General features: G+C 41.7%; 3 protein-coding genes across 3 annotated transcripts; all 3 read left to right on the forward strand.

Annotated features, from left to right (window-relative positions):
* Window positions 1-882: 882 nt before the first annotated feature.
* acot11b (acyl-CoA thioesterase 11b) lies at window positions 883-9,494 on the forward strand. The gene is made up of 16 exons (XM_070908778.1): window positions 883-1,005; window positions 2,146-2,344; window positions 3,229-3,298; window positions 3,770-3,830; window positions 3,927-4,028; window positions 4,117-4,252; window positions 4,350-4,503; window positions 5,281-5,400; window positions 5,610-5,748; window positions 5,848-5,903; window positions 6,558-6,624; window positions 6,723-6,806; window positions 7,238-7,371; window positions 7,984-8,115; window positions 8,292-8,418; window positions 8,574-9,494. The coding sequence occupies exons 2-16, from the start codon at window positions 2,155-2,157 to the stop codon at window positions 8,730-8,732; spliced, it is 1,731 nt and encodes a 576-aa protein (XP_070764879.1). The 5' UTR covers window positions 883-1,005; window positions 2,146-2,154; the 3' UTR covers window positions 8,733-9,494.
* A 1,594-nt stretch (window positions 9,495-11,088) lies between these two features.
* fpgt (fucose-1-phosphate guanylyltransferase) lies at window positions 11,089-13,913 on the forward strand. Its single transcript, XM_070908898.1, has 4 exons — window positions 11,089-11,169; window positions 11,330-11,497; window positions 11,585-11,677; window positions 12,499-13,913. Exons 1-4 carry the CDS (start codon window positions 11,097-11,099, stop codon window positions 13,911-13,913), a joined length of 1,749 nt encoding a protein of 582 aa, XP_070764999.1. The 5' UTR covers window positions 11,089-11,096.
* A 193-nt stretch (window positions 13,914-14,106) lies between these two features.
* On the forward strand, window positions 14,107-27,303 carry tnni3k (TNNI3 interacting kinase). Its single transcript, XM_070908361.1, has 25 exons — window positions 14,107-14,724; window positions 14,950-15,058; window positions 15,230-15,315; window positions 15,584-15,681; window positions 16,017-16,127; window positions 16,216-16,314; window positions 16,433-16,571; window positions 16,770-16,914; window positions 17,002-17,106; window positions 17,264-17,358; window positions 17,451-17,600; window positions 17,688-17,771; window positions 17,860-17,916; window positions 18,798-18,890; window positions 18,986-19,043; window positions 19,144-19,338; window positions 20,284-20,388; window positions 20,477-20,529; window positions 21,699-21,751; window positions 22,368-22,500; window positions 22,828-22,937; window positions 24,072-24,131; window positions 24,319-24,488; window positions 26,014-26,093; window positions 26,876-27,303. Exons 1-25 carry the CDS (start codon window positions 14,685-14,687, stop codon window positions 26,953-26,955), a joined length of 2,508 nt encoding a protein of 835 aa, XP_070764462.1. The 5' UTR covers window positions 14,107-14,684; the 3' UTR covers window positions 26,956-27,303.
* The last annotated feature ends 468 nt before the right edge of the window (window positions 27,304-27,771 follow it).

Consider the following 27,771-nt stretch of genomic DNA (forward strand, 5'->3'; position numbering starts at 1 on the left):
ACTACTCTGGTAATTAACAGAATTGTGTTTTTTTTCTTTCCAAAACAATGAAATATATTGATATATTGAAAAGTATCTATAATCGAAGAATATTTCTAATATTAAAGAATTGTGATCTAAGACTCCAACTCCAAAATATGGAGCGGCTTTTTTTTACCATCTAATTGGAGGTTAAAGGCAAAATTTTGTTTCCTTTGACCCTCCATTTTGATTATTTAACTTTTTAACAGTATTCATTTTATTAGTTATATTCAGGCCCCAAAAAGGGCCCTTTATTTTTATATTCTATGGGCTTTTAAGTGTATTAATTATCAGCAACTTATAGGGCGAACAATTAAGTTTTGCCTCATCAGAACCAAAGAAATGGTGATGATTTGGAAGCCAATAAGCAAATATATATGCCCTAAAATACATAGCAAATCAATAAAAAGTAGCCTACTCTTAAAAGGCTGGGTTCCTCAGAAGAGATTTTGTTGGTTCTCCTTATTATAAAAATTTCAAGGGTTTAATTACCTTTCAAAGGTCACTTGAGTATGGAGGCGGTTAAAAATTGTCTTCATATTGAGGCTTGGTTAAAAAAAATACACCTCACTGTTTACAGTTTTTCTAGTTTCCATAAAATAGAGTTTGTGTCGTTGTGAAGTGTATGGACGACATGATCCACACTCAAACATCCCTCCTAATTGTACATTGAATGAAGCAGACCATTAAACATGAGGTCAGGTAAAGTTCCACCTTAAAAATGTGGACGTAACCGTAACCACTACAGGGGATGGTCTCTCTCTCCCTCCCTCTCTCTCCCTCCCTCCAGTGGTGAAACCCTTTAATAAAGCCGTGGCGTGTGTGTGCATGTGTGTGTTCAGTAAGTTGTTGAGAAATGGGTGAAATGAACAGAGCCACGGTCCGGGTCGCAGACTGCAGTTTCTCAGCCGATGTTAATGTTTTGTAGCCGACGTTCATTGACACTTGAAGAACTTCCACCACCAGCAGTAACTTTTAAACCGGGTAAGCCATTTTATTTAGTTTGTTTTCAGCGTGAAATACGTGTGTGTGTGTGTGTGTGTTAACCGGTGACGACTCGTGTTGCAGAACAAATATCAGGCTTTAATACCGCTGACTCTTTCTTATTCTCTTGCCACAGAAGTCCTCGGTGAATGTCTCATTTCTCTTGAAGTCAATGCAAAGGTCACTGCAGCTCCTGTCAAATAACAGGAAAGACAGGTGACCACTGCGCCCCACTGGAGCACACGTTGTGGTCAAACACTTCTATCCCAACAAATAGTTTCCATGAATACCCCATTCAGCGACTTGCCTTAAAATAGTTTGTACGTGCCTTGAATTAGTTTCTGCGTCAGCTTGATTAAAACTGCTCCAAAAAGACAAGCCCCAGCCTGCAATTTAATAAAAAGAAATTGCATGTAGAATTGCATTCATTGATAGCAGAGAAGCAGCGACATCAAATGCTTCATTACATAAGTAGGCAGCTCAGGTTTTCCCTGATCCTTGAGTGAGGGGAGAAATGTTGAGCAAGTCCTCAGAGGACAAATTTGAGTTGCAGATTATTTAAAGCGTCTTATGTTGCAGCACTGGTCCAAACTGACTGTGCAGTTTTCAGATTTAGTACTGAACAAAAATGTAGGCATGTCGACGTTGCAAGTGTCTGTCTGTTGGTAGTGGTGCTTCTGACTCAACTCTTAAGTTACTGTTAGTGAGACCCCTTAACCACAAAATGGATAGTTTATGTGGGACTAAAGTGTCCCTGAATGAATTCCAAACAGATCTGACTTCCATCAACTATCTATCACAACTGATGGAGCTATTGTTGCTTTCATCTTTTTTTGTGGGGGGAGAGGGTTCAAAATGATATTGTTTTAGGATACCAAAATGTAAAAATGAAGTGTGTGCTTTTCTTAACCATTATGATTAAAATGGAGACCTGGAACTGGTGTTTTTACATCAGGACATGTTTGATGCCAAAAAGGCCCCTGTTTTACTCCTTAGTTTACAACCTCATTGATCTAAGCACATTTTGACAGCATCAGAACACATTGGGGTTTTTTTCTCAGTGTGAGTCCAAATCAAAGTGGACCATGTCCTGGTTCTGTTGTAACACATGTTGTCCTGTGTTTCCTGTCGTCTCTGTAGTTGTGAGTTATGATGTCAGAGTGGAAACACGCAGACACTATGCTGGACCCTCTGTTCATTCAGGAGAGTGAGGAAGTGTACAGAAACCCCACTGAAGTGAAGATGAGTCAGATTGTGCTGCCATGCCATGCCAACCACTGTGGAGAACTGAGTGTTGGACAGCTGCTGAAGTGGATGGACTCCACAGCCTGCTTGTCTGGTAGGCAAACATCAGACAACCTCTCACTTTTACTGTATAAGACAAATTGTTACTTTCAAACTCTAGTTTTCTTACAGCATGTAACTCATGATATAATAACCGCTCACCAGGAGACCATATGGCTTTAAACTCTGAGCATGCACCATGCTAAGAGTATCCCATCATGTCCACTGAGGTGTTCTAGCAGGAAATAGTGGACATGCAGCATAAATTTAATTCTGATAATGTGTGTGTGGTGCCCTTTGTTTTGTAATGGAAATCACTACACAGCATTTTACTTGTAGATTTTGGTGCATTGCATCTTTCAGTTTTTAAACTTTTAGTCATTCAGAGCAGGATCCCCCCACACACACTTCACTTCATATTCACACATACACACTCTCACCTAGAAGCAGCCCAGTGCAACTACTTTTGTTTTCTGTCAAACGGCTGTCTCCAAGGTCAAGAGTGAGTACTTTGTTCAGATTATGTTCAGAAGTTTCATACAAGGAGTGAGCGATACAGATAATATCTTCAACCACGTTACATGAAATGTTGTATTTTCTGTATTCATATACATCAATCAATACATCAACAATATAGTATAATTTTCTAGAAAATCTATTGAGGAACTGTTTAAGGCACTTCATCACATACAGTATATAAAAGTCCAATATTTCCTAATTAATCCATAAACATTAAAGAGATAGCTACCACAGCATAAATGGAATAGAGAAATCAGTGGCCGATGACAAATTTATAACACTTAGGCATTAATATATTCTGGTGCTGTATAGACCAATCAATTGCATTGAAATTTGAAACAGGTCTGAAGTCTTTCTGTGTGATAGATTATTTCTGCCTTCTGCTTTCACTAAATATCTGTGTGATCTGTCCTCTCCCAGCTGAGAGACATGCAGGTTGTTCCTGTATCACTGCATCTGTGGACGACATCCATTTTGAACACACCATAGGGTAAGGTATTAACCTTAATGCTGCTCTACCCAGGTGTATCTCCAACTGAGTAGCAGAGACAGACTGCACTGCATGCATTGACTGTAGGGGAGAACAAAAGGGATCATACGAAGTCAGACAAAATGTCTTTTGTAGTCAACTTTCACCAAAGCTGGAAGAGGAATGCTACTAAAAAGTCAGTTTTCTGTTACTAAACGTTGGGAAAAATACTAGCAAAACCACTGAAATCAATCATCAAAATCACGCTAAAAAAACACTCAAAATTCATTAATTTAAATAATGAATTACTTCAAATAATATTAGCTGCTAAATGGAAGTTACAGGCAGAGAAAGGTGGAGACTGACGAACAAGCTTGTCTTGACACTAACTGAATATTATGTCTCACAGTAGAGAGGTTCAGATTGTGTTGGTACTATAATCACTGTTCCATGTTGATAGTAAAGAGAAGCATCTGTGTCTGTCTACTCCAGGGTGGGAAAGGTAGTCAACATCATAGCTAATGTCAACAGAGCATTCACATCCAGTATGGAGGTTGGTGGACATTGTTTTTTTGTTTTTTTTAATTCAGCATTAGTGAACATTCATTTTATGTCAGAAAAATGAATGTTGTGATTCTGTTCATTTCAGGTGGGTATATTGGTGACTTGTGAAGACCTTTACACTGGCAGGCAGTGGAAGGTTTGCCATGCCTTTGCTACCTTTGTTGCCAGACGAACTGAAGCTGGGAAGGTAAGAGACAATAACCAAGAGACACACAACCATTTTTACTAAAGCTGGTTTAACACCGCCTGGATTTATGTGCGTTATGCATGGACAGGTACAGCTGAAGCAGGTGATGCCTCGCACACAAATGGAGCAGATGGAGTACAGCCTGGCAGCAGAGCGGAGGAGGATGAGGCTCATCCATGCTGAGATCATTACAGACCTACTGAGCAGCAGCACAGCTCAACTGGGTACAGGCTGTAGACATAAGGCTTTGTAACACAGCACTTGGCTACGCGTCTGCACAATCTGATTGACTAAAGTTCTGTGTTTTTGTGCTCTCACTAGGAGAATGCCAGGAGTATCAGGACGCTGTGCCAGCCGAGCGGACGCGAGTGGAGAGTGTGGAGCTGGTGCTACCGCCACACGCCAACCATCAAGTCAGCACCTTTGGGGGCCAGATTATGGCCTGGATGGAGAATGTGGCTACAATTGCAGCAAGGTATGTGTCTCGTTTTTCAGTGTTATTTTGGGATTCAACTAGCTTTAAAGAATTTTGAGATTTTCTGAGAAATATGCTTTTTTGCTTCCTTGCTGAGTTAGATGAGAAAATCTATACCACTCTCATTCATCACTGCCCATTATACATTTAGCTACACTCAGTTAGCTTAGCTTAGCATGAAGACTGGAAATAGAGGGAGAGAGCTAGCACAAATCCACCTACCAGCACTTCTAAAGCTCACCGATCAACATATTATATTTTGCTTGTGTGATTGTGAAGTTGTGGTTTTTAGTTACGTGCAGGACTGTTTCTTGCCCAGCTGCATTGATTTTGTGGAGTTTTGGCTTCTCTATGAAGTTGCCAGTAAACCACCGGAGACTCCAGGAAGTCACTGCACCTGGGCCAAGAAATAAAACACCACTAATAGTCTTTTTTTTATGCTTCAGTATTCGTACAGATTAAACAAACAAGGTAAAACATGGTAATAAGTGAGCTTTAGAGATGCTGGTAGGTGGGTTTTTTGTTACCTTTGGACAGAGCTAGGCTAGCTGTCTTTATGCTAAGCTAATACAACTGGCACTGGCAGTAGCTTCATATTTAACAGATATGTGAGTGGTTCTCATAACTCTCATCAGGAAAACAAAGCACATTCCTTGTCATTCCAAATCATTGCTAGTTTGCCGAGAGGTTATTTGTAATGAGGCCAAGTTTCAAAACAGGAACACACAAGACAAACTACAAACACCTTCCTCTTTTGTTCTTCATATTTTAATCTAGTCGCTTATGTAACGCTCACCCAACCCTGAGGACCATAGATATGTTCCACTTTCGTGGCCCGTCTCATATTGGGGACCGACTGGTACTGAAAGCCATTGTCAACAATTCCTTCAAACAAAGGTGAGTCCACATATGATGATGAATGGCCAATAACTCTCAACTCGTCTAATAAATGTCAGCAGTGTATCTCTATGGTTTAAACGTTCACAGTGTAAGTGTGTTTATACTATACGTGTGTGTGTGTGTGTGTGTGTGTGTGTGTGTGTGTGGGTGTGGGTGTGTGTGTGTCTTCTGTGAACTCACGTGCCTGCATACATGGTGCGCTCTAGCATGGAGGTGGGAGTGTGTGCCGAGGCCTACCAGGGTGGAGAACCTCTGCGTCATATAAATAGTGCTTTTATGACCTTTGAGGTGCTGGACAGTGACAGGAAACCAAGCACGCTGCCACGGATACGACCTGAGCCTGTGGTGAGTTTTCTAAACGTCCTGTCGCTGCCTGAGATGTGCACAATTTACAGTGAAGTATAGAGCCAGAAAAAACGACAAGCATCCTCCCTTGTTTTACAGGATGGAAAAAGACGTTATCAAGAAGCTATTGCCAGAAAGAAGATTCGCCTTGATAGGTTAGTATCTCCCCTTCTTTGTACAGCCTGCTGATATAACAGAGGGCTGACATGGTTTATTGCAGATATGTATATTGTTTTCAGTGTAAAAGGTGGTCCATATGCAAAAAGTCTATTTCTATTTCAAACAGACTTATGTCGTTGAAGAAGTAGTTTTGTTCCAACTGTAAGTGTTGCTGAGTGCAACTGGACAAGTTCACAAAATATTGTAATACTTATAATACCAGCAGTACACCACAAACCAACGTTGTATGCAAGATGAATAATCATAATCCATTACAGAACCAACGAATACATAAAAAAATGTGTAGTACATAATGCAGTGTAAAGCACTGGAAGTAATACAGAAAACGGTGTCGTCATGGCTTCGTTTGTCCAGCGTCGTTCTACAGAAGCCATTGTTCAGTACTCTGCTGCACATGACTTGGCAGAGCAGCGTATCACAGCTGAGCAGACTTTAGTGCCGAGTCTGTCAAACATAATAAGTTCATTGTTCAACTGTAAAATACCCGGCCTCCAGTATAATCTTCACTCCACTGTTTGATAACCAAATGTGTTGGATCATTTCTAGAACGAAAAGGTTCGTATTGGTCAGGTTCTCAGATCTTTCTTTCATCCCTGAATGTAAACCACCGTGCCCCTATGTGTTTACAGGAAATACATTATCTCCTGCAAGCAAACTGAAGTGCCTCTGTCTGTGCCGTGGGATCCAAGTAACCAGGTATTGCAATCTCTGGCAAACAGAGGCACACGTGCTCAGTAAGGCTTATTAGATATTGCCACTGTGTTCAAGAGTTCAGACGGCCCTTTGTTTTTCAGATGTACCTGAGCTACAATAATGTATCAGCGCTGAAACTAATGGATACCAGAAACAACTGGGTATTAACTTCTGAGAAAAACAAGGTCAGTATTGCTTGTATTATCATCCAGGATATGGCTCGTTAAGCAGTTGCAGCTGTTGTGATTCCACCATGCATTCTGATCTGTATTATTTCGGACAAGCTGCGTGGTCACAGTGGCTCTCCTGGAAGCTGGCCAATATTGCTTCAATTAAACTGTGGACTAATAAGTCAGAAAACGTCATCTACAGCTGAAACTTTAAACTCACTTGTGCACCACCCCTCTCCAAAAGTAATATTCTGAGATTTAGATAACAGGACTGGATATAGTCGTCCTCAAAATATGTATAATTACCATATTTATAATCTTTCATGCAGCCACCAGTTAATGTGGCAGTTTTGACAGCAGTTAAACTTGATGTGCGCACATTGAAATACCCAGAACGAATCCTCTTTATACACATAGAGCCCGCCTCCTCTTTGCTCCGTTCTTAGGTCAGACTGTACACACTGGAGGAAAACCACATGCTGTGTTTCAAGGTGGAGATGCACGTCAGCGTACCGGCAGAGCAGACGTTCCACCTCCTGTCAGACCTGAGGAGGAGAAAGGAGTGGGACCGGCACTATGAGTCAGTAACGTACATATTTTTGGCATTTAGCGTCATCTGGCGCACAGCAACTGACAGTCAGTGCAACAGCAGAATAAGCTTAGAGGATAATTCTGATGTTATTCTTTTTCTTATTGTCAACAAATCTTATAAAAAGCACTAAAACCAACATATGTTTGAGTCTGCCTCTCAAGACCTGACTTCCCTACCCTGTCTGTGGCACTGGGGGACTATTTTCAGCCGTGGATTAATACACCCTTGGTGCTTTAGGGAGCATTTACAGCAGCATGAAAGTATGTGTAGGACTGACTCAAAATAATCTACAGTGCCCGTATTCATGGTAATGAAGGGACATGTCACCCGCTGCAACGGTGTGGTTCATTTCTCATAATGGAGGTCTGTGGCTCAGAGGAATAAGGATAAATTAATTGTTGGTTTTGGTCTTTTTCATTGGGTTTGTTGACCACAGGAGAAATATAAAATATCACCAGTCTTAACCTTTAAGTTCTCCCGTTGTTCATTACACCAACCAATGAAACAAAGAAATGGTCATGGAACTACTTATTTGACTTCATTCTACATCTTTGATATCTTTATTTTATCACATGCTCATTCCTTTGTGCTTTGCTGCAGGGAGTGTGAGGTGATCAACCAAGCGGATGAGGAAGACACTCTTTATCGCGTAGCTGCACCGTCTGTCGGTAAAGGGGGCAAAGGCAAGGACTTTATCTTGCTGGCGTCCAGGAGGAAGCCATGTGATGCCAGGTGTTGTAACATACTACATAATAAACACTCAACCTTCCACATTTTGTTTGTCGCTGCTGTATTTCTTCATTTTGACTATCCAATATGTATTTCCTATTCCACCCTTTCATTATATTTTTCATGCTGCTTGCTCTTTCATAAGGTCCCATGACGCTATCCTCTTTTGTCCCTCTCAGGGACCCATATCTGATCGCTCTGCGTTCTGTCACTTTGCCCACTCACCCTCCCACTGAGGACTACACCAGGGGAGAGGTGCTCTGTGCTGGCTTCACAATCTGGGAGGAGTCCAGTACTGTCACCAAGGTTGGCCAAATGACAGGGACACGCAGTTCGGCATACACACTTGCTATGAGCACATTGCTGCAACCTAACAATTCACAACTGCAAAACTAAAGCAAAGTAATTACAAGATGCAGTGGTTTACTTCTCCACATCTGACCTGATGTGCTTCGTTTCAGATCACCTACTACAACCAGGCCACACCGGGTGTCCTCCCCTACATCTCCACAGACATCGCTGGCCTCTCCTCCAGCTTTTACAGTGCCTTTTCTGCCTGTAGCCACTTCCTGGAGGCCAACAAGGACAGCCTGGCGGCTCTGCCACCCTCGGCACTGTGACACAACAGTGCTGCCATGGCCTCCCTATAAGAGGAGCAGTAGCATCGATAGGAGGGATTAGAATCATCTCTCCGACTTCAACCCATTTCACCTCTGTTGTGGAGGTGCTGTGCTTTTGAAAAAGCCATAGCTGAATGTAAGTGTCCCACCCTGAGATTACAGACATCTTTGCAATGGCTTTGTAGTTTTTTTTTAAACCTCAGTTCTCACAGTATGACTCTTTATAAAGGATAAAGAAATGCACTGTATAGGTGGACTTGCTACATGTTTTCAGCAAGATTAATAGGTATGAAGCAAGAGTGCACAATGTTTCTGAGTCTCTCTTGGATTTTAAGCCTCTTACGTTTTATTAGAGTCACTATATTATTGAAAACGTTCTGTGCTATACTAATTTATTCATCAATGAATTTTGGTACATATGTTTAAGAATTTAACACAATCTATTATCTTCAGACAGCCATGTTTTTAATGGTATTGCCAGTCTTTCCAGAAACAAACTTGAGGATAAAACTAGTCTAAGCTGAAATGTTTATAGTTTATTTTCTACCTCCTAAATAAAGTTTTTAAACCATTTTGATTAAGTGAGCCAAGATGTACATTTAGTGTGTAATGATGCTGTTTTTATTTTGAGACAACAATGTATACTTTGAGAGCACGACCCTTGCACTGATTGTGTAATATGTTGGCACTCAATGGCCGAGTATCTCACATGACGAGTTGTTTTCTTGATTGAACTGAAACAATAAACACAGTAGACCAGTGGATTATGCTCATTTCAGCTGTTGTGTTGGTCTTCACCTCCCTCACCCTGCATTCCTACCATTCCTTAACCATTTTTTTATGAAGAAAGAAAGAAAGGAAAACACAGCTTGCCGTTGTGTCCTACTTGTGATTATAGTGTTGTGATAGGTGCACAGGCGAGCAGAAGAGTCTAAGTGAAACACTAAGCCTCTGCTGCCTCTGGCAGGGGTATAAAGCTGTTGGTAGCTCTGCTTGCTTTCCAGCTATTGTGTTTTCTCAATGATCATCCTGTTATGCTCACACCGCTTCCCGGGGAGAACAAGAGCATAAAGCAAATGCATCTGTAATGAAAAATGTAATGTATGTAATCATCAGTATAGTGTGAAACAATGAAATACTGTCATACGCGAACCAGCCAGCATCCCTGGATGACTGTGTTATGTGTCTTGTGTCTTGGCCTGCAGCTTGAGGCTCAGTGCCAGTTCACACCACTCAGCAGGTCAATGAACAGCATCTGATGTGTGCTATTCTCGTGAAAGGCCTCGGTCAGTTCTCAAACAAGGCTAAGGAAGTACATTTCAAAATTTTACATAAAATATAGTATTTCTTGTACCTTTTGTGAACATATCCTATGGTTGAATGTTTGAGCTTCGCTGTGCAGAATGATGTATGTGCAGAGTTTGACACTAGAAGGCTGTTTTCACATTCATCTGCTGAAAGTGGAAAGTTTCTCTGTGCTCATTGAAAATCTGATTTTAAGCAGTGGGGTGTACGAGCATTATTTGTGACTTCACAAATAGTTTGTAAGCCATTCCTGGTCCAATTTACAACTTATACAAGTGTGATGTAGAAACTTGAAGCCTCCAGTGCACATACACTGAGAATGGAGGAGACATCTTGTGTCCAGCAGGAAAACTTTGCATATTCATAGATTCTGGAATTTTTAATGCACTAGAAGTAGTAGATTCCCTTTTCAGGATTTTAATGTGGTAATTATACTTTTTTTTGTGGGAAAAAACACATCAGACACATATTATTGTTACAAGCAGACTATTTGTATATATGTTTTAATACATGTCTAGAGGGGATCTTTAAATGTATAATTTTTTACTATGATAATCCAGATGATGGGGCTCTTGAATATCTGATTAATTTCATTATTCTATATGCAAAGTTTTAAAGAAAGAAGAGACAGAACATTTCTAAATCACTACCTAAGATCTCACCTTTTCTCCAAGAACTGAATTATCTACTTAAACCACTCAGTTTATTAAACAATAAAAAAGTAATAAGCTTTTGAAACATTATGGAACTTTATGACTGAAACAGATTTTTATTTTAATGTTATTGCCTTAATGTTGTCATTCATGTTCTTCATTGTGTCATTTATATTTGATTGGTATTTGCTGCTATTTATGCTTTTGTTGGATAAATACAAACGTGCAGTTCATGCAGTTCAACCCTCACCACGCGCTCCGTTCACTCCCCGCCTACGTTGTAAACACAAGTAACCACGTGACGCTACCCGGAAGTTAGAGACGGTCTGCAAACAGAAAGGTCTGCTACGCTGTAACTGAACAGCGAGTTTTTCTGACACTACAGCGAGTGTATTTAATCGACAGTATGAGTCAGGAATATATCACAAAGTTACAAACTGCAACAAGAGAAAAACTCCGAAAATTCAACTCTCTGCGTGGTGAGTTTGACATTTGATGCGTCTGACTAACTGTAGTTCAGTGAGTGAAAGTATGTTTCCCATCCCCTCCAATATTTAGCAAAAAAAACAAACAAACATTTTTATTCTCCATGCGAAGTGGGTATGTCATAATAACTAGCTGCTATCTTCTTCCCTGAAGACCGGGAGGTGCAGCCTGGTGAGTTTTGGGATGTGGTGGTTGTGACGGCTGTGGATCAGAGTCAGAGAGAAGCGTACGAGCTGCAGATCAGTGAGAAAGTTGACAGAAAAGAGCTTCCTCTTGGACTTCAGTACAAGGTCTTCTCAGATCCACCTGGGTCTAAAATAGGTGAGCGAGCCAGACAGCACTCCATTTACATTTAACTGCCCTTTGTTTGTTGTTGTTGTTGTTATTAATTTGACCTTGTGTTTTAAGGGAATGGGGGCTCCACTCTGTACGCACTGCAGCAGCTGAGTGACATCTATGGGAAGACTCTGGGCAGCATGAGAGTCATCCTGATCCATGCAGGTTTGACAGTTTTGTTGCTGTTAATGACAAATAAATTATTTCTTCCACTGATTTTCCTCCAATGCATGCTGGTAGGGTTGCAACTGTTTTCATATTGATTGCCTAATATGGCCCGATACATCGTTTCAAAAATTGCTATTTCACAACCAAAGAGATTCAATTTACTATCATGCAGGCCTAAATTAAGTGGGATATTTTCAAATTTTAGAGGGTGGAACCAGAACATCTTTGGCGTTTTGCTTGTAAAATAACTGAAACAATAAGTTTATTATCAAGAAATGTGGCCAATGAATTCATTTGATTAATTGACTAATAATTACTACAGACACATGCTATGATGACCTCCAACTCCCTTATGACCCTGAACACAAGTAAGAGACTCCAGAAAAAAGATGGATGAGTTGCATGCTTATATACTATAAAAGTAATTGAATGTCTATTACCGCCTATGAATTGTTAAAGCCACTTGCCAAAGCCAGACACCGGAGAGTATTACTGCCCTAATAAAATAAGCAACTATACTTTAGCATGATGTTATGGCCTGCCTTTTAAACTTCATCACCCCTACAGGGCTCTGCTTCTTGACTCACACAGTCCGAATCACAACTCCACAGTCACAGTTACTGTTGCATCCAAGTCGGCTGATTTAGTTCCTTCAATTTAAATGTGTTTTTATGCGCTTATAGCACCCTGATTATTAATATTATTCTGATGACGAACATTTGGGGCTTCAAAAGAAAGTGTCTAATGCTCAGACATTTTAGATGATGTACGTTTTGTATGTGATTTTTGTTTCCCACTTTAACATTTCTTACTTCCAGGGGGGCTGAGTCAGCGTTTGCCCAGTGCCAGCGCTCTGGGGAAGATCTTCACCGCCATGCCGCTGGGTGACCCTCTCTACCAGATGCTGGAGCTCAAACTGGCCATGTATGTGGATTTCCCTTCCCACATGAAGCCTGGTGTACTGGTGACCTGTGCAGATGACATAGAGCTCTACAGTGTTGCAGAGGACGAGAGCGTTAGGTTTGACAAACCTGGCTTCACAGCTTTAGCCCACCCCTCGCCGTTGTCTGTCGGGACTACCCATGGAGTGTTTGTGCTGGATTCATGTGAAAAGTCCAATTACTCGGAAATGGAGAATATTTCCTGCCTGCACTTTCTGCACAAGCCAAGCATCGATGAGATGCGAGACAGTGGAGCTGTGTGTAAGAGGCAGAGCAGTTGTTTTTCTCTTTCTGATGCCGAGTTTGTCTACACAGACAGCACCTACTATGTTGACTTTGACACTGCGAAGTCTCTTCTTAATCTGCTAAAAGAGTTGGGACATTTGGACTGTGAGGTAGACGCGTACGGGGACTTCCTCCAAGCACTGGGCTCTAAAGCCACCATAGATTACACCAGCAACACTGCAAATGTCACCAAAGAGGAGAGCAGTCTGGTGGAAATCCGCCAAAAGATCTTCCATCTTCTTAAAGGGACACCCTTGAACGTCATTCTCCTGAACAACTCCAAGTTTTATCACATTGGAAGCACAACAGAGTACCTCTTTCACCTCACTGCGGATGCGGCGCTGAGGAATGAGCTGGGCCTCCTGTCATCTGCATTCAGCCTACATATGAACGAGAACTCTGAAGGCTCCTCGGGAAGCTGCATTATGTACAGCGTCCTCGATCCCAGTTGCTCCGTGGGAGCTGGATCAGTGGTGGAGTACTCTAGACTGGGCGCAGGAGCTTCCGTAGGTAGGAGCTCCATCATCAGCAGCTGCTGGGTCAGTGCAGGACTCTCAGTGCCTGATGGAGTCTTCATGCATTCACTGTGTGTGAGTCACAAGCACCAAACCAGGTTTGTAACTGTCGCCTTTGGGATTAATGACAACTTGAAGCGCAGCGTGGACACCCCTGCTTACATGGAGGAGCTGAAGCTTTGTGGTTTCAGCCTGGCCGAGTGCCTGTCCCACTGGGGGCTGAAAAATGAAGTCCTGATGTTCTCCGGTGATGCATCCAGCTGTAGTTTGTGGAAGGCTTGTTTGTTTCCTGTTTGCTCTGATCCACAAAGCTCCTTCTCAATGTCACTGGAGATGCTGCAGGCTGTCCTGAGTGGCTCTAAGTTCGCCTTACCCAAAGACACAAAGCTGATGTCCATGCAGGAGTCCTTACAGTGTAAGAACCTGGAGGAGATGTTGAGGTTCAGGAAGGGACTACATGAAGACATCGCACAGAGAAAACGAAACAGTTGAGGTTACAACTAGTTTTATGTTGTCAGTCGAAATACGAGGTCACATTGATTGAGCTATAAATCAGTGATATATTCTTCTCATTGATATAACTTTCTGGTGTCTTTTAGAAGAAGAACATCTCACTGTTTTCACATTCAAGTGGTGCGTTGCTTTGCTTTCAGTCATTTTTCAGTCATTCAAGAGGATAACATGGCAGCGTCAAAGGTATACATGTGCATCCTGGTGGGTATGCGGAGCCTCTGGCGCTCTACATAGACATGTCCATTGTCAGCGTGAGGCAAAGGGCACTCTCATCTTTCATAAAAGGTCTTTTTCATAGGAGACATTTATTAATAATTGCTACATTGCAGTAATTGCTGGAACTTAGTCAGTGTTAATGACGTTAGCTCCACCTGTGCTTTTCTCAACATGACTGCTGTGAAAAATGCTAGCCTTGTAGTAGACAAATAACGCATTACTAAAATACTTCAGTTTTAGTCCATCAGCCAGACTCTTCTTCATCACAGACTGATTGCAGTGGCAGCCAGTCACCTGCTCACTTTTATACTGTACATGAACACACACAGTCACACTGATGCATGTAGGCCTGCTCGCAGAGATCAGTTGTCGTAGTTGTTAGGCATTCCTCTCAAAGGTGTTTATTTTTAGCCCACAGCCATGATCCCCCCCTTTATCTGGACCTGTGCAATTGTGGCAGAGTGAGAGATTGTATTACTGCTTTACTCGTGAACCAAACTGTACAGCACATATTACAAGAGAAGGACCTCATCAATGGGAAATTACAAATCAAGACCATCTCAGACGTGTACAGGTAACAGCTTGTGTTTGTGTGAGAATATTTTAATGTCAGACGGATCCACGAGACTGAGAACGAGGTTTGAATTGCCATCACTCTGTCATAAACACTGACAAGTTGACTCAGTGTTATTGTCATTTATATGGGAGCTATGTATTTCTGCATATGGGCACTAATAAATAATGGGAATTGTATTATTAAATTGTTGTTATGTTTAACTCTGATGATGGGGCTGTGAAGATGAGTGGAAGAAGAAGGTGGGCGAGTCGTACTCTGTAATCATTGAGAAGTTGGAAGACGACCTCCAGCTCAAAGACAGCGAGCTCGTGGAGCTCAAACTTGCTTTCAGGTGACAAAAACGTTTTGTTTTTTTTTCATTTGAAATGAATCTGTCATAGTAGGCTATAAACCACATGTAAACAGCTTTTTATGCCTGCATTCTCCTTGGGTCTGCTTACTTTTCTGTGTCAGTCGGGTTACGTTTGTCACAAGGAGGTGATGTTGATTTTCTGTGACTCAGCTCTGATGAGGCTTTTCAGAAGGTGAACTTGAGCTACCGAACAGAGAAGGGGCTGTCGCTGCTGCATCTCTGCTGCGTGTGTGGAGGTATGCATGACTACTAGAGCCTATTAATAACTCAGTGGAAGGAAGGATTACTACAGACTGGCCGACATTGTCTGAAGACGACCTTTCTGGTGTTGGTCATGTAGAAGTAAACAGTAGATTTGAAATAAAGTGCACATAAAGATTAAATATAACTAATATAACAGTTAAAGCAAAGATATACATTTGGAAGTTACAACAAAGTATTTGGACAGTTTACCTGCTTCTTAGATGCTGAAACGTGATCTGTATTACATATTTATGTAAGCAGGTAACAAGGCCCATATCCGCACCCTGATGCTCAAGGGCCTGCGTCCTTCCAGACTGTCCAGGAATGGATTCACTGCGCTCCACCTGGCTGCTTACAAGGTGAAGAGAATTAAAGAGCAAATAAAGACAGATTTAAAATGTTTTTCAAGGTGAAATCTACATCTTTGTCTTCCTTGTGTTGTTATGTGGTGAAGAGCTGTCTTAAGTTTTACCACATGGTGGAGTGCAAGTACACACAAACCCAGTATGATTAGCTGCCTCTTGCTCTATCGTGATGTTAATGCAGGGATGTGGTAAAGGCAGAACAATCAGGGCTAACCTTTATGCTGTGATAGGCGTGAAAATAAATAAATAAAGTGTTTGATAGTAAGACAGTAGTTATGGTTCCAACTCAAGGCCTTTGGCTGCATTCCCTGTTTGCTGCTGCACCACAGGATAATGCTGAGCTGCTGACTGCGCTTCTCCACGGAGGGTCAGACGTGCAGCAGGTGGGCTACGGTGCCCTCACTGCCCTGCATGTCGCCACGTTGGCTGGGCACCATGAGGTGAGAGCTGGGCTTTTTATGTCTTCATCATTAGCTATGGACTTGCTTGCTTTTGTACATTCAGAATTTGCTGTTGTTTCCCCTCCAGGCAGCAGATATACTCCTGCAGCATGGAGCTTATGTGAATGTTCAGGATGCTGTGTTTTTCACCCCACTACATATTGCTTCTTATAACGGCCATGAGCAGGTAAATTGCTCGTATCAACCACCTCTGCATTCTTAACTGAGAGAATAAATAAATAATAATAATGAATAATTGACTTTTCTCATCTGAAAGTTCCTTCTTGTCTCTCTCTGCCTTTCAGGTGGCGAAGCTGCTGCTGAAGTTTGGGGCAGATGTGAATGCGAGTGGTGAGGTAGGCGACCGGCCGCTGCACCTGGCTGCAGCCAAGGGTTTCCTCAGTATCATCAAACTGCTGTTGGGGGAAGGAAGCAAAGCTAACGGTGAGAGCTGAGACTCCAAGAGTGCCTCCCTACATTTAGTTAAAATTCAGTTCAATGGTCTGTGAATTACACACAGTAGGATACATCATTACATACTTTACTTACCTACGAGGGTGAAACAGCCTTCCTAAAAAGCCACAGAGAAGATAATTCAGTTCTGTCGTTGAAGATGATGGTAATGATTTCTTCCTCTCTCAGTAAACGCCCAGGACAATGAAGATCACGTTCCTCTCCACTTCTGCGCCCGCTTTGGTCACCATGAGATCGCACGCTTCCTCCTGCAGGGCAACTTTGACGCACAGCCTCACTCTGTCAACATCTACGGGGACACACCATTACACTTGTAAATGCTTTACAGTGTCAGTAGGCTTCTGTAAGTTTGACATGAGAGTGGACCTGAAGTGCTGTATTTAATATTGGGTTTCATCAGGGCCTGCTATAATGGGAAGTTTGAGGCAGGGAAGGAGATTTTACAGCTCTCTGGCACAGAGAGTCTGTCGAAGGAGAACATATTCAGCGAGACAGCGCTTCACAGGTATTGTCTCACACTGTATTTATTTATAGTGTGCAAAACAAATGCAAATACACACACACATACCGTGCATTGACGTGTTTCACTTATTGGCATCACCTTTAACGTGTGATTCATGTTGCTCTGAGGTGATAATAAGCACCGATATCTTGTGTCACAGTGCATGCACTTATGGTAAAGACCTGGAGATGGTCAAGTTCTTGTTGAGCCAGAATGCAATGAGCATCAACCATCAGGGCAGAGATGGACACACAGGTGACTCTTTAAAACTCCTCTATTCACATGCAGCGTTAAATGAAGTTCAGATGCGTATATGCCATCAGCAACACTCTGACTACTCTGTTAAGCTCTACACAGTGCCTGTTTTCATGGCCACATCCGCCTGGTGCAGTTCTTGCTGGACGGCGGGGCAGACATGAACCTGGTTGCCTGCGACCCCAGCAGGTCCAGTGGGGAGAAGGATGAGCAGACCTGCCTGATGTGGGCTTATGAAAAAGGTCAGTTTGTGTGATGATGAGCTTAGCTGTTAGGAAAGATATAATAAAAACTAATATTACTTGTTCTTGTGTTTTTTTCCACCTCAGGTCATGATGCCATTGTTACCTTACTGAAACACTACAAACGTCCAGACGACTCCCCCTGCAATGAGTACTCCCAGCCAGGAGGGGGTGAGTCACCCCTCTAGAAATGATTATCTGGACTGAAATCACACAAGTCCTCCCATTAATCTGTCTGAACATGTCGGCTCTCTTCCAGATGGGTCCTACGTTTCTGTCCCGTCTCCTCTGGGAAAGATCAAAAGCATGACTAAAGGTAGTGAGGTGGAGTGAAGCACAGCACACTCTTCACATCACTGTCAGCTGACATGACAGCACACAGGGGGCGGCGTGAACCACAGACAGTCTCTGTCTGTGTGATGTTCATACTTAACATCTAGAAACAGTGATCTGATTTGGATGGAAGCCATATTTAAAACCTTTAAGAAGGGGGAATCATGTGGAGCTATTTGCTAAAAAGCACTGTAGCTGTAGTTATTCAAACATGGTTTAATAAGCTACACTAAATACACAAGCGTTTTATTGTTATGGAGCCATCAGGGGGCTCCATAACAATAAGACGCTTGTTTTCTCATTAAATCTGCTCCTTCAGATACAAAATCAGCCAAGACTTATAGACAAATAAACTGCATCATGAGACAGCTATTATGCTGTAAACATAATTTTCCATGTGGTGTGTCCATATTTCCACACCAGTTTTATACATTATATATATATACATACATATACATTGTTATTGTATATATCTATTTTTTTATTTTTCACTTAAATATTGTAAATGTGTATATTTTTTATTTCTTATTTTTTTATATCTTATTTTTGTACATACTCTTATTTCTACTCTTGAATGGGAGCACCGGTACTGTATAATTTCCCCCCGGGGATCAATAAAGTATTTCTGATTCTGATTCTGATTCTGATCTCCTGACCATTATCTGTGTATTATTCAATCTGAGCGTTCGCTTTTAGAATAATACACCAATTTGAAAATATGGTGATTGTGTGCATATTAACCTGGAAAGAGGGCACTAAATTAAAAAGAGCAACTCTCTTTGTGGGGCAATGATGCATTAAGATCCTGTAAATCTCTTCAATGATGAGATAAAGTTTTCTATAAATGTTGCTCTCTGTTTTCAGAGAAGGCAGAAGTTCTCCTGCTCAGGGCCAGCCTCCCGTCTCACTTCCATCTCCAGCTGTCTGAGCTGGAGTTTAATGAAATCATTGGATCAGGTAACTCCTCTCATACCTTTTCTGTTTTCTTTTCAATGCACATGCGTCAGATAATCAGATAATATTATTTAGCACCAAATCTGTTTCACTCTCAGGCTCCTTTGGAAGAGTCTACAGAGGCAAATGCAGAAACAAAATAGTTGCCATAAAACGGTACTTGAACATTTAACACACCTCTATGAAGATGACATTTTGCCTCCCATCTTTGGTAAAGGGGGAAACTGATGAGCCCTTTGATGCCCACTGTTTGTAGCTATCGAGCCAACACATACTGCTCGAAGTCCGACGTGGACATGTTCTGCAGGGAGGTCTCCATCCTCTGTCGCCTCAACCACCCCTGTATCATCCAGTTTGTGGGGGCGTGTCTGGACGACCCTAGCCAGTTTGCCATCGTCACCCAGTATGTCTCTGGAGGCTCTCTGTTCTCTCTGCTGCACGAGCAGAAGAGGTGAGGAAATGTGTGTTACACAGTTTGTTATACTGTTTGTAATAACCGTCATCTAGTGCTCGTTGACACACATAAGCTGCTAAACTTCCCTGTGATGTATACAATTGTACACAAAAAGAGCAGCAATATTTAAGACTTTGCATGATGGATCAGGAAAATAGAAACCCCTGTACATGTAATGAATTAGTGCTGAAACAAATAGTCCATTAATCCATTAAAGTCTTTTATCAAGCACAAATATTGTCTGTTTCCAGCTTCTCAAATGTGAGTATGTGCTACTTTTCTCCATTTTATGTATAAAAAAATGACTGAAATTGAATATCTGTGGGTTTTGGAAGCAATTTAAAGGCACCACCTTGTGCTCATTTTTCGCTATTTTCTGATATAAACAATTAATCAAATAATAATCAAGAAAGGAATTGATAATGAAAAGAATTGCCTAATAGGGACACCTTGCAATGTAATGCACACCAATATAACTCAAGAAAAACTGAAATTGTTTCTGTTAAACTAGTATTAAATAAGGCAAAGTCAGGTTAAAAATCCAAGTAGAAGTTCTGGTAAGTCCCGTGCGGCGAGGTGTGTTAACATCAGTTTGTTTGATTCCTCACACACTTTGACGGTGACTAAATCCAGATGTTGAGATCTAAAAAGAGCTCAAACTACCTTAAGGAGTTACTCAGTGTCTGACAAGGACATGTTTGGCCAGCACAGCCGACTGTTTCAGGTCTCATTATCCTCCTTGGACGTGTCCCCTCACCGATCCCCCCCCCCCCCCTCAGCCGGGATCATCATTGATCCAGATGAAGTGTTCCGCTAACTGTGTGGCCAGGTGCTGTCTTTATAGACTGTCCTATTGATCTGTGTAAAGTGCTGTGTGTGATTGGCAGGGACCATTGATCTGGCGCTAAGTGGCTGCTGCTTTAATGATGTGTCAATGGACAGGCTTATCGACCTGCAGTCCAAGCTCATCATTGCCATCGACGTGGCCAAGGGCATGGAGTACCTGCACAACCTCACCCAGCCCATCATCCACAGGGACCTCAACAGGTGGGTGCAGCAGTAGCAGCGTATGTGGTGGGATTGGCAATCTGAAGGAACTGTTGTCATTATCACTAATAATACGTGTTTCCTCCAGCCATAATATTCTGCTGTATGAAGATGGACACGCGGTGGTGGCTGATTTTGGAGGTAAGAGACGTTTTGCAGCCTTTCATTTGCTGTACAAGAAAATTAAAGCTGCATTAACCATTTGTTAAAATAATTACATTGTAATGATGAATTTGATTGAATGGACAGCCATCTTTGGATACAACAGCTTGAGAAGCTCTTTAGCTCTTTGTAACATTTGTAAAATGGAGAATTTGTTGATTTAATTATGAATAAAACTCACTCTTGCTCACTTTAGAAGTTTTTCTGCTGATGTGGCCAGTAGCATATAATGGCTAATGTTAGCTATTTTTAGCAAATTTTCAATAGATATTTGTGTTCAACTGACATAACAGTCAGTTTACTTACTTCTTCTCTACTCATGTTTCTGTTCTATTTTTGGATTTACCATCGTCCAGTATTTATCACCTGCAACCACAGTGGCCGCTGCTCAGCCAAAGTTTATATAGCCTCGCTTTAATGCAGCTTTAAAGTCAATATTGTTTGTTTTTTTCTAAAAAGAAAGAAGAAAATAGGGAAGGGAAACTTCCTCTGCTCAGGTAGTTTTGTTTTCTTCTATAGTAAACACTCTCCCAATGTGCTGTGACCATGTAGCTCAATGTAAACATCAACAAGTTTAAAGGTCCCATGTTGTAGGAAGTGAGATTTCCGTGTCCATATTTCCATATTCAGAAACTGCCTTTTAACGAGCCGTCAGGACATCCGTAAGGTTGTGATGTCACAACTATACAGTCACCACACTCAGCCACGCCCCCAGCAGGTCATCTGCTCTAGACACGAGTACAGGGACTCGCTCATCCACCCGCTCTGTCTAAGTTATTCGCCCGCTCTGCTCAGGACTACTCTTCAAGTTTTTGGAGGTTGTTCAGTTTGTCTAAAACGGCTTGTTTCAGACAGAGGCTGAACTGAGGGGTTGGTGCAGAAAGGGTCTGTAGAAGATAAATAAGGACTTTTTGAACTGGGAATCATTCAAAGCTACTCTAGTGGAATCCCAGAATAAAAATATAGAACTGAAATGAGCATAATGTGGGACCTTTAACATTTCCCTGTTGTTTTGGCAGTATTGTGATATAATTTAAAAATGATGCAATCAAAGATTTTACTCACTGAGGTGAAAGTACAGCTAAATGACTGAGCTGCCAGTGGATGTACATTGTTTAACCATTGCATGTCCTTCCCTCCCTCTGCAGAATCTAGATTTCTTCAATCTGTGCATGAGGACAACATGACCAAGCAGCCGGGGGTCAGTGCTGTTTCCTCTTTTTGGTTTGTTTGATGTCACACACACACACGCACACACACACACACACACACACACACACACACACACACACACACACACAAAAGGAGTTTTTCTCCCTCTCACACCATCTGCAGCATCCTTGGAAGAATGAGGCATTTTGTATTAAAGTGTATGCTGTTAGTTTGCAGGAGTTCAAGCCAGAGCTTCTCCTGGCACCTGCCATCAATTACCCACCAGCTAAAAAAAAAAAAAAACTGCCTTCACGCAGATTTTGTCTCAGTGTGCTGACTCATCACTACCCAGAGTGCTTGGCCTGCAGTTTGGTGTTAAGTGTGTTACATCTCCTGAGAACTGCCTGTTGTGAGGAGCTACCTGCCCTTGCTGGGACGCAGTGTTTATGTCAGTAATTGGGCCTGTGTGTGTGTGTGTGTGTGTGTGTGTGTGTGTGTGTGTGTGTGTGTGTGTGTGTATGATGGCCTGCTTTTGAAATTTGTTATGATGTTCTTTAGTCTAACAACCAAAAATATGTCCAAAGAAATACGGATTTCACTTAAACTGTCTTTACTGTATGTGCATATATATATGTGTGTGTGTGTGTGTGTGTGTGTGTGTGCAGAACCTGCGTTGGATGGCTCCTGAGGTGTTCACCCAGTGTACTCGCTACTCAGTGAAGGCAGACATGTTCAGCTACGCCCTCTGTCTGTGGGAGCTGCTGACCGGAGAAATTCCCTTCGCTCACTTGAAACCGGGTATTTGTCTTCACATCAGTTAGGGGCTAAAAGTTAAATGTTGTTAGTACGCGTATGTACTAGAGTTCAAACCGAAGACATTTGATATTTTGATTCCATTTAGCTGCTCAGTTTCAGGGTCCTGGTATTGTGCACGCCATCATGACTTACTTGAACACCTGTCATTTTTCTGCTATGACAAAATGTCTGCTGAGAAAAAGGCCTACTGCATAAAATAAGCACCTGATGCTTCAGTTTCATTAGCTTAAATCTTAGTGCCACATAAAAATAGCATTACATTAGATTAGATCATTTTAACCTAATTTTAGGATGTTCGTCTGTCCTCAGCTGCTGCAGCAGCAGACATGGCCTACCATCACATCCGGCCTCCTATTGGCTACTCCATCCCCAAACCCATCTCTGCACTCCTGATAAGAGGCTGGTACGCCTGCCCAGAGGTAAATGACCCAATCTCACTTCTTCTTGAATTTCATTTGAGCTCTAATTATGACGAACAGTCGCTCGAATAATAACTTGTTCTCAGTTAAATTTTTACATTTTATACAAGGGTACACAATGTGGTTTATATCCACTATGTGCTGTACTGTCCACTGTGTACGACTGCTTTGTAGTTTCAAACTGTAAAACGATCTCACCAATAACATCCTTCCATGCCATTAGCTATTTAGACATAGAGAGGCAACTGATGCTGAGTCAGCTGCTCCTGCAAACACGTGCAGCAGTAATGAATGGGACCGGCGCGTCCCTTGATGATACATTATTGCATGGCTGTTCACATTCAGGAGCCCACATGACCTGGATGATCCTCACTCAGCGCTGTGATGTTCATAATTAGCCAGGCGTGTGGGTTTTTTTTTCCCTCGGACTCATTAAGACACATTATGACACGGTCGAGCATGTTGGCACATTTCTCCCTCTGAGCTTCGTCTCCTTCCTGTGTGCCAGTTAAGGTTGTCAACCAGTTGCTTGCTCCCCTGGCGATCGCCTCGTCCCAGTACAATTGCGTCAAGACACCTGTGTGATCATAAAAGGCTGTCACAAAGTTTCATGTTGCACGCATCTCTCCTGATGCCTTACCTGTACAGTACACCAGCTCCCATAGGGGTTTGAAAGTGGGACACGCTGCACTGTGTTTACAGGATTTGAACTGTAAAATGTGTTTGTTAAAGCCTGAGAGAATGAATGCTGCAGGGTAAGCAGATTTTATAACACTAATTTATGAAATGCATTTGTAGAAATCAAATAAGATGGCTGTAAAGGCTTGTCGTGTTAATGTGTTTTCATCTTCACTGTGCTGTCTTAATTTTCCTGTATTGGAAATAGTACACAGACAGACCTTGGCCACTGTCTGAGGATGTGATGTATAATTGAACAGCTCCGGGGTGGCGGTGTTTGTTCTTTTACAGTGAGGCAAGAGATCTGAGGGCTGCTTTTGAAGCAGAGTTCACCTTTGCTTCATGTGTGGGTGGACAACATGCAGGGCAGTGTGTTTGAGAGAATACACGTGTCTGTTGCATTTGATTGTTCAGCACTGAAGCTGAAGTAACTGTGGTTTGCTTTTTCCAACCCAGGACAGGCCTGAGTTCTCTGAAGTGGTTTCCAACCTGGAGGAATGCTTGTGCAATGTTGAGGTATATAATATCCCACATATTCCTAAATGTCATCCCATTCAACGCTGCAGTGCATGACATTTACGTCGTGATAATTAAATTCTCTTAATTATGACTTCATTGCTGCTTGTGTGTGTGTGTGTGTGTGTGTGTGTGTGTGTGTGTGTGTGTGTGTGTGTGTGTGTGTGTGTGTGTGTGTGTGAGGCAGCTGATGTCTCCAGCCTCCAGTAACAGCAGTGGCTCCCTGTCGCCCTCCTCCTCCTCTGACTGTCTGCTCGGGCGCGGAGGACCCGGCCGGAGCCACGTCGCCGCCCTGCGCTCCCGCTTTGAGCTTGAGTACGCTCTCAACACTCGCGCCTACGCCTTCTGGAGTCAGAGGTAAGAGACCTCGAGCACCTCCGCAGACAGGTCAGCTTAGGTTGTTTGCATGAAGCTCTGATAACCCTGCTGAGTCTTTCTAGTTTGGTGACTTAGCAACAGAACAAAACCACTTTCTTGATTAAACAACAGCTGTGGCTTCTCACTTATTTTACTGTTAACTGCTAATTGGGGCAGTTTGGTAAATGCAGAAACTCTATTTCCCCAAATGTTGTCAAAATTCATATAAAACAACCCGTATATTGCATGTGTCATACACTGAATATAATGTACTGTATACTCGAGAATTGAGACTTTTATTGGATCAATGAGTAAATGTTACGATGCTAAAATCTCCCAAACTTCATTAACAAATGTAGACACTGCAGATGCATCAGTCTGCATGATTATGCTGGCTTCCTTTCTTGCCTTATGTTTACTTCAAAACTAATTTTGGTGAAATTTGACAATTTGTTAATAAACAGATGTCATGTTGTTGTTGAACACAAAAGGAAAAGGAGGACCTTACCAATTGTGCAGCCTACTTAAAAAGATGTCTGTCTCAAACTAATGTAACCAAACCCTGATGCACAATTCCCTACAATTTAATCAGCAGCATCTAAAACATTGTACTTGATGAACACTTAATCAAGCAATCAGCTTAAAGTGCACCTGCCTCGCTGTGATCCTCCTGTTTTTATAGTCATCATTGCAGAGGGAACACAGATGTTCAAATTTCCTAAAATTATTTATATGGTTAATTATCTTTACAGTTACCATGTGGATAAGTCTTAAAATGGCCTTTAACCAAGAAATCTGTTGTTTTTCACCAGGGGAAATGTTTTCCGCTTACAATCCTGCGAACAGGAACTGCACAAACATCATGTCTGGACTTGCTCTAATTTGTAGAAACGACTCCCTCTGAACTATGGTTATGCAAGTAACATGTAGACCTGTTAAGATACTTTACTGCTACAGTGAGGAGTGGAGTTGCTCGGATACCGAACAAGAAACAAAAGGAAAGCAAATGCAATAAAACATGCATGGCATTCAGACCGAGGAGGAAGGCCTCTATTAGACGCCTGGCTTTGAGCTGTGTGTGTCTCAGTGTGTGTGTGTGTGTGTGTGTGTGTGTGTGTGTGTGTGTGTGTGGGAGCCTGGTAACAGTCACTATGAACCCAGTAACAGGAGGTGGGGTTATGTGATGTTAATAATTCCCTGGTGCTCCTTCAAAAGTTAGACGAGACTTTTCTGGGTGTTTCTATCCAATAAGAAGTGCAAATACAACCACATGGATTTAACTTAACTCAAGATGTTCAAATATCAAATGCGGAGTCTGTGTTCATCCGATCAAACCTGTCATCAATTTTGTATACTGTCCTCCTGCAGAGAAAAGTGAGAGCATTCTTGTATTAGGCCGGGCATTACATATTGAATTTCTCCTGCTTCTATCTGGCTCCATCTTATCCATGTAAACGAAGCAGTATATGTTTCTGGACTAGTGTTGTTTTGCAGTGGGCTGATTTTATTATTTTTTTTTTTTCAGCGAGCGGCGTCGCGCATCCGGAGGCCTTTCCCTGGAGGAACTCAGGAGGAACATGCAGTTTTCTCCCATCGATCGAAATGGTTTGTTTGCAGAATACATGTGCGCTGATACGGTATAGTGACAGTAATTGCTTTTGAAAGTAAAGCTGGTGAAGTTTAACACTTGTGCAGGTGTTGGGATCAATTCAGATTCTGTGACATTCTGTGGGCAAGCAAATTAAATATCATCCATTTTTTTTACCTGATGTTATTGTTTATTTTATCTTCTTTTTTTATCCAATTGTTCATATATTGTACATTTGCAAAACAAACTAAGTTCTGCTCTCAGGGAATACATAGTAATTTAAGGCTGGTGCTGTATTTCTCTGTATCTGTATTTTCCTTATTGTCCACAAATCCCAAGAAAAGACCACAACCAACACATTTTTTGACTTCCCTACCCTGTCTGTGCCCCAAATATACAGTCACAAATATACAGGTTTATTTTTAAAAAGTGATTTCCTAAAGCAGCTGTCCAAACATCACTCAAACAGGAGTAAAAAGCACTTGTTGGGGACTATTTTCAGTGGTGGATGAATACACATTTGGTTCACTAATGATTACTTCTGGATGCAGGACAGTGGACGTGGACTGACTCAAAATAAACTACAGTGCCCATCCTAAGTTAGTTGGATCAATTCACTGCTAGTTTGTGTCTTTTTATTGAATTTATTTACAATAAGAATAATATAGAATTTCACCAGCCTTTTCTTTTAAGTGTCAATAGTAATAATGTTGTTATTGTCAACATTATGACTCTGACAAATGAAAACTGACCACAAATGGCGAGTGTCACAGTTGTCATTGATTTGTCTCTTTTTCAGGGTACGTGTCTGATCCCATGAGCACCATGAGATTCTGCTCTTCTTTCAGCAGCAGCGGCAGCTTCGAGGACAGTAACTGAGCCCGCCGGTTTCTCTTTATTATTACCTTATTAAGTCAGACATTCATGACTGTTCTTGAAAATTAATTTGACGTAACACTGCATGAATAGATGGTAGATGTAGTAGATATTGCTAACTAAACTGTATTTAGTTGTAACATGCTGTATATGAATGAATTGTTCACAGTACACTCCTAGTTCCCAATATCTCCAGTCTTGTGTTATATTAGGTGTATTTGTTACACACATTATGTAAACACTTTTTAAACATTTTGTTGAGGCTTTTAGATCTTGTAAATACTGTATGTGTGAAAAGCAAAATTTGTTTTTGTGTACATGGTTTGCATAAATCTGAAACACAAGCTTTGAGCATTTCTGTCAATTCGAGGAAAAACGAAGAAGCAGAACGTCGCATCTGTCTCGCTGCTTTTTATTTTCTTAGTGGCCAAATCACACAAGGGTTCAGTCACTGACAGATATCAAATTAAAAGATGAAGCCACACTAGTCATAAAAATCAGGTGAAAAGGCAATACAAATAAATATTAAGTATATGTATCGAATAAGAGGTAGTGTTAGCAGCAATAATGACCTAGATTTGACATTTCACAAAGATACCACTGTTGTATTTAACTAATTAGCAGCCTAATGATGAATGAATTAGCCATGTTAGCTTAGGTTAGCAGTCCTGCAGTCCTTTGTCTAGAAGTCTAAACAAATTACGTTAAAGCACCGACTAAAACTGTCATTAACACAGACACAGTGCAACTATAGATCTCTGATCACAGGTGTGACATGGTGCTTGTGCCGAGTCCGTGGAAATGTGAAGTGTACTAAAT

Source organism: Enoplosus armatus, chromosome 7 (genome assembly GCF_043641665.1).
Source record: "Enoplosus armatus isolate fEnoArm2 chromosome 7, fEnoArm2.hap1, whole genome shotgun sequence".
Taxonomy (NCBI): domain Eukaryota; kingdom Metazoa; phylum Chordata; class Actinopteri; order Centrarchiformes; family Enoplosidae; genus Enoplosus; species Enoplosus armatus.

Bases quoted from the DNA above. Each gene is read 5' to 3' on its own strand.
- acot11b (XM_070908778.1), top strand. From the start codon at position 2,155: ATGATGTCAGAGTGGAAACACGCAGACACTATGCTGGACCCTCTGTTC. The intron at 5,904-6,557 runs GTTAGTATCTCC...ATGTGTTTACAG, and splicing joins AAGAAGATTCGCCTTGATAG to GAAATACATTATCTCCTGCA. The intron at 8,116-8,291 runs GTGTTGTAACAT...TGTCCCTCTCAG, and splicing joins AGGAAGCCATGTGATGCCAG to GGACCCATATCTGATCGCTC.
- fpgt (XM_070908898.1), top strand. From the start codon at position 11,097: ATGAGTCAGGAATATATCACAAAGTTACAAACTGCAACAAGAGAAAAA. The intron at 11,170-11,329 runs GTGAGTTTGACA...TCTTCCCTGAAG, and splicing joins AAAATTCAACTCTCTGCGTG to ACCGGGAGGTGCAGCCTGGT. The intron at 11,498-11,584 runs GTGAGCGAGCCA...TTGTGTTTTAAG, and splicing joins TCCACCTGGGTCTAAAATAG to GGAATGGGGGCTCCACTCTG.
- tnni3k (XM_070908361.1), top strand. From the start codon at position 14,685: ATGGGAAATTACAAATCAAGACCATCTCAGACGTGTACAG. The intron at 14,725-14,949 runs GTAACAGCTTGT...GGGGCTGTGAAG, and splicing joins ACCATCTCAGACGTGTACAG to ATGAGTGGAAGAAGAAGGTG. The intron at 17,917-18,797 runs GTAGTGAGGTGG...CTCTGTTTTCAG, and splicing joins GATCAAAAGCATGACTAAAG to AGAAGGCAGAAGTTCTCCTG.